Source organism: Microtus ochrogaster, unplaced genomic scaffold (assembly GCF_000317375.1).
Source record: "Microtus ochrogaster isolate Prairie Vole_2 unplaced genomic scaffold, MicOch1.0 UNK8, whole genome shotgun sequence".
In the NCBI taxonomy this organism is placed as follows: Eukaryota; Metazoa; Chordata; class Mammalia; order Rodentia; family Cricetidae; genus Microtus; species Microtus ochrogaster.
Window position 1 is genome coordinate 9,331,599 of NW_004949106.1, and position 5,788 is coordinate 9,337,386.

Genomic DNA, 5,788 nt, shown 5'->3' on the forward strand with positions numbered 1-5,788 from the left:
GCCCGGCAAAGATACAACTCTTAACATGCCATAGAGCTTATAGTTTTGTGGTAGAGACAACTACATGAAAAATTATAAAGATGATGGATAGCATATACAATATAGGTAGTAGTCTATCAAAAACCCAATTTTGAGTAAGTGGTCCCAATACACATACGTACCTTCAGAAAATACTTGCTCGTGCATAATTAAAGATGGTTTTTCACCTACAAGATCATTCAGAATAGTATTTAGGTAAACCATTCAGAGATCAGTAGAGTACATGTTTCCCTAAATTATTTGCATATGGAATCTATTTATTGCACTTTAATGTCCTGCCAGTCACTCTTTTGAGATCCTTCTTGGTAGAATAATGTATATTGAGCTTTTAAGGCAGTTTGGAATGAAGAAGTATATCTTCCTTAGTTGTATAACACTGTTCTAAGTTTTCCTGCTCCAATAATTTTAAATGATCTAATTAGACCTAGAAAAGGGGTATCTAAAACTGTAAGAATGAGTTGTAAAACACCAGAATTTCAGTTAACTTTTAAATGATGTCAAGGGGGCAAACTAAAAAAATGTTCCCTCTAAAAAATATACACTTTTTATTAATTGTACAATTTGCATCTCCCTTTTCATTTTATTCAAAATTTAATTTTATAATTTATGTAGCATAGCATACACATTTTATGGACCTAAATAAATACATGTGAGTAGCTATATTTGTCTGTGTATGTATGTGATTGGTACATCTTATTATACAAATCGATTGAATGTCTTGAGTTTGGAATACACAATCTGGAAAAGTGTCTTAAAAAGCAGTTAGCATGGGGAAGGCTCCCAGTGTTTATCAGTTGCATTCCTCCCTTTATGTATATGTGAGCGGCTGTACATGTGTGTGTTGGTGTGTTCAAATATGTGTGAGTGCATATACATGGAGAAAGTTGACATTAGCTATCTTCTTCAATTACTGTACATCTTAAATGTTAAGACTTGTTTTTCAACTGAGTCCACATCTCATTGTCTTAGATAGTCTAGCTTGTCTGCTTATGCCAGGATTTCTGTTTCTGTCTCTCTACATGCTCGGGTGGCAAGTGGGCCACCGTCCCCACCTAGTTTGTACAGATTTGGGGATTTTGGATTCCAGCTCAAGGCCTCAGGCTTTCATGGCAAACACCTTACCTCTTGAACCTTCTCCCCGTTCCCCTAACAATTTCATTTTGAATAACTGGTCAAATCTCTAGTGACAGTTTTAGAGGCTCATCATATTTGAGATCATCTTCATTTAGCAACTATTTCTATCTTTAAAAAATAGGTGAATATTGGATTGACCCCAACCAGGGTTCGGCTGAAGATGCAATCAAAGTTTACTGCAATATGGAAACAGGAGAGACATGTATTTCTGCAAACCCAGCCAGTGTTCCACTTAAAACCTGGTGGGCCAGCAAGTCTCCCGACAATAAGCCAGTGTGGTATGGTCTCGACATGAACAGAGGATCTCAGGTGAATTTATGTTCACTCCGAATTATATATTTTGCTTTTTTCTTATTTATTATGTTTCTACATTTATTAAAACTTTGCTGTATTTTTGACCAGGTTTATTTTAACTATGTTTACTTTGAAATGATAGTTCTCACTATAATGCAAAATCTTTTTCTAAATAAGTTTTATCAAGATTAATTAATATGAATTTAGAATTATAGTTTTTCCTTTTAGTAAAATGAATAAATAAGAAAGAATAAATAATGTTTAGTATTAGTTCCTTTAAATACATCACTGGGTATGTAGTAGAGTCGGAGGGTGTTGTGATAGGAGCGGTAGGGTTGTGTCCTGCCACCCAGCTTGTGCACAGCGGGCTGTGTCCCACCACCCGGCTAGCTTTATACCCGAAATAATTACATGGAAACTGTATTCTTTTAAACACTGCTTGGCCCTTTGGCTCTAGCCTCTTACTGGCTAGCTCTCACATCTAGATTAACCCATTTCTAATCTGTGTAGCACCACGAGCTGGTGGCTTACCAGGGAGATTCTAACCTGTGTCTGCCTTGGAGAGGAAAATCATGGTGACTGCCTGACTCAGCTTCTTTCTCCCAGCATTCTGTTCTGTCTACTCCACCTACCTAATTTTCTGTCCTATCAGGGCGAAGCAGTTTTCTTTATTAATTAACCAATGAAAGCAACAGATAGATACAAGACCCACCTCCATCAGGAGGGGTCTTGTCTCAGCCCAGGACACCTGGGTTGTAGCTGGAACTTATTAAATCTTTTAAAACCTTATCGCTACTTTAAAGAGCAGGTGGTAAGGCTGAGCTCACTGTCTCTGTGAATGCTAGGGCTTAGTGTGGTGTCTAGAAAGATAAGAGCTGATGCATGCTGGATACATTCTAGGAATCCCTTGAAACTGTGAACTATCCCATACGCTTACTAATTTTTCTAATTAGGTGGTGGTTTCTCTGTGTTTTCATCTACCTTATGCTTCTATTTCGGTCTAGTGTTCAGAGTTTATCAGGTCTTGCGTGGTGTTTTCTATTACAAAATCAGCGTTCCATCCCAGCTTACCTTGTCCCAGTTAGTATGGTATGGAAGAGGTGTAATTCTGGATAGTGAAAATAAAAATTTAAATATAAATAGCTAAAATGTGGTGTAACCAAAATGGTATGCCAGAAATCAAAATGATGCCACTGGAAGCAGAACTCAAAGCTGTGGATGAGAAAGAAAAAGCTAACTGGAAATGAGTATTGGATATTTGTTTTACAGAAAATAATATTTCTGTAAGTATGTAACTGTTCAGTAAAATAGATTTATACTTACACTTAATTCCTATTTTATTCTGATTGGTGAAAAAGCTGAGTTGTATTTATTAAGTATAATGCATATAATATGTATAAAATTAAAGCAGAGTTTAAAATATTTAATTTTTCTCAGGGAAATTAAAGTCTTTTTTTACCTCTTCTTTGAGGTCATAAGGACACAGGTATTTATGACTATGCATAGATATTTTCCTTTGGATAGGTATAATATCTTATTATATGAAAACAAAGTAATATTTTTTTCAAATTCGATTTGTCTATGGTCAGTTAGTCCTCTATCTGTCTGTGCATCTGTCATCAATCTGCCATCTCTTTGGGTGGCATTATGAGTCCCTGGCTATGCTCGGTCACATCGACTCCTTCTGTTTCTCTAGTTCACGTACGGAGATTACCAATCACCTAATTCAGCCATCACTCAGATGACCTTCCTGCGCCTCTTATCCAAAGAAGCCTCCCAGAACATCACTTACGTCTGCAGGAACACCGTGGGATACATGGATGACCAAGCCAAAAACCTCAAGAAAGCTGTCGTGCTCAAAGGGTCAAATGACTTGGAAATCAAAGGAGAAGGAAACATTAGATTCAGATACACAGTTCTTCAAGACACCTGTTCCGTAAGTGCCTTTGGAAACACACTCTCTTGTAACTCCCTTTCTATTTTCAGCAAGTAAAGTTACTGAATCTGTCTTAAACTTTTGTGAGTTAAGCTTAAACCCCCAGTCAGGAACTTTTGTGAGTCTGCAATAGAGGAATACTGATTTGCGTGTCTCCTTTCTGCCACGGACAGTAGTGGCACACTTAACTTGAGCTGTTTACGTCACTGCTGTTATAATACAAAAAGCCGCCGTGGGACGGTGTTGCTGCGCCGAATTCTTAGAAAACTTGTGCGTGCCACTCACCTGTTGTCCTGTTGAATTCCAGAAGCGGAGCGGCAACGTGGGCAAGACCGTCTTTGAATACAGAACGCAGAACGTGGCCCGCTTGCCCATTATTGACCTTGCTCCTGTGGATATTGGCAGCTCAGACCAGGAATTTGGCATCGAGATCGGGCCGGTTTGTTTCATGTGACAGAAGCCCATATACATTGACAACGAGCACAGCCATCGATGACCATACCTACGGTAATAAGAACTGCCACCCGTGACCACCGCCTTTCACAAGAATTTTTGCCTGTTTGAGGTTGATCCTGAGACTCTTGAAGTAACGGCTGATCCTGCGTCAGCTTTGTACATACGGTCTGAAGTGCCTGGCCTCCTTATCCTTCGGAATATTTATTTTACTTACAGTCCTCCAAGTTTAATTGACTTAAAAATACTTTTCCATGCGGCAGTTTAGATTGAAGATGACCGATTACAGTGACCACCTTTGCCAAAAGAGTAAACCGATTAAGAAATAAATACGTTTTCATCAATTCATTTCACGGTAATGAATAAATTGCTTAGTATTTATGAGGAAACTCTTCTTTGTAGCAGGTAGCTTATAGAGCGGGGTGAAAACCTCAACACATGTTGACTTTGCTTGGCTGCAGTCTGGAAAATAGAGAGCAGTGCCCTTCCGTGTCCCCTTATTCCCAGATTCTCAACGAGAAACGAACGCAAAGTATTTTACTTCGTGGCTGAAGCTCTCACGAGTGTCGTGAGATTGTAATGCCATTGTAGAAATTCTTCAAGAGGAATATAATATCTCACATTTCCATTTCTTAAATGAAATCTTGAAACAACACACAGTCGTTGAATTTCAGGAGGAAAGAAAAACTCATGATCGCTTCAGTTTTCCAGTTTATTTTTGCAAAACTGATGCATTTTGATTTTTTCATTCAAATTTAAGAGTAACATTTTCCTATTTTTTTCCTTTTTTTCAATACTAGTAGAAGCTATATTTGCGTTTTCTCATGTAAGAAGATACTGAGTGCAAAATTGCCAAGAAGCAATTACCTACATGATTCTCTAAACACACCCCCACAGGGAGACTCCCCCATAGGTACAATCTCATTTTTTTTCCTCTGAAGCCTATCACAAAGGACAGATCTAGAAACCCAGAGTTGTGACGATCACTCAAATAATAATAATGTGAGGATTGGAATTAGAACATTCATAAGAAAATATGACCCAACATTTCTTAGCATGAGCTACCTCATCTCTAGAAGCTGGGATAGACTTCTGTTCTTGTTTATACTTTAGATCTTGAAAGGTGCTGTGCTTCTGTTGTTATTCCAAGACTGGAGATAGGCAGGGCTGAAATAGTATTACTTTTCTTTTAATGATGGTGCTAAAATGATCTCTATAAAATTTTCTAAAAAATAAAGGTTATTTCATCAATGCCATTTGTAAACACAGAACAGTTAAACATCCCATTTCTGAGAGACAGAACATCGTTCCCGGGCCTGTTGACTGTTCCTCTCACACTGTATTTAGAATGCTTTGTATTACTTGCATGTGTCTTGGTCCAGGGCACACAGGTCCTCTTGTGTCTCAAAAGATTTTTTTTCTTAATTGTGACTCTTTTGCTCCATTGTTATTTCTTACTCAAAAATAAATAGTTTGGGCCTTCCCAAAGGACAAGCCACGCACACAACTCTGGTTATGTATCTCTGCAAAGCAAGGAATTAAATGCACGCTTCTGCCACATCAGTTGTTCTCATTTTGTGAATTCCTTTGAACGGATGAGATCCTTCTAGCTCCCAATAGTGAAAACCAAGGTCTTTTGGTAGTTAGGTTTATCATTTAATAGAAGCAACGAGTACCTTCCATTATGTCTGCACCGACTTACAGAGAAGTCTGTCTGTAATACTGCCCTCAAAGGTATGAAGACATCAATGAAGACAGTCTTAGTAAACTCTGGCTAGTGATTGATGAAGAGTAAAGTTAATGAAAATTCCATAGTTGAATAAACTTATACTAAAACATGCCTCAATGTGTACCAAGGACGAATTTAGCCTGAGTATTATCAGCATTTTATTTTCAGTGTCTGTTTCACTAATTTGATTATTATCTGAGATC

At 37.9% G+C, this 5,788-nt stretch overlaps 1 protein-coding gene across 1 annotated transcript in view; it reads left to right on the forward strand.

Moving 5' to 3' along the window:
- The window catches only part of Col5a2 (collagen type V alpha 2 chain), a 128,665-nt gene extending 123,249 nt beyond the window's left edge, over positions 1 to 5,416 (forward strand). Inside the window, exons 52-54 of the mRNA XM_005366389.2 lie at positions 1,295 to 1,482; positions 3,164 to 3,403; positions 3,711 to 5,416. Coding sequence (XP_005366446.1) covers positions 1,295 to 1,482; positions 3,164 to 3,403; positions 3,711 to 3,857 — 575 coding nt within the window. The 3' untranslated portion in view covers positions 3,858 to 5,416. The remainder of the gene's footprint in view (positions 1 to 1,294; positions 1,483 to 3,163; positions 3,404 to 3,710) is intronic.
- Positions 5,417 to 5,788: the final 372 nt, after the last annotated feature.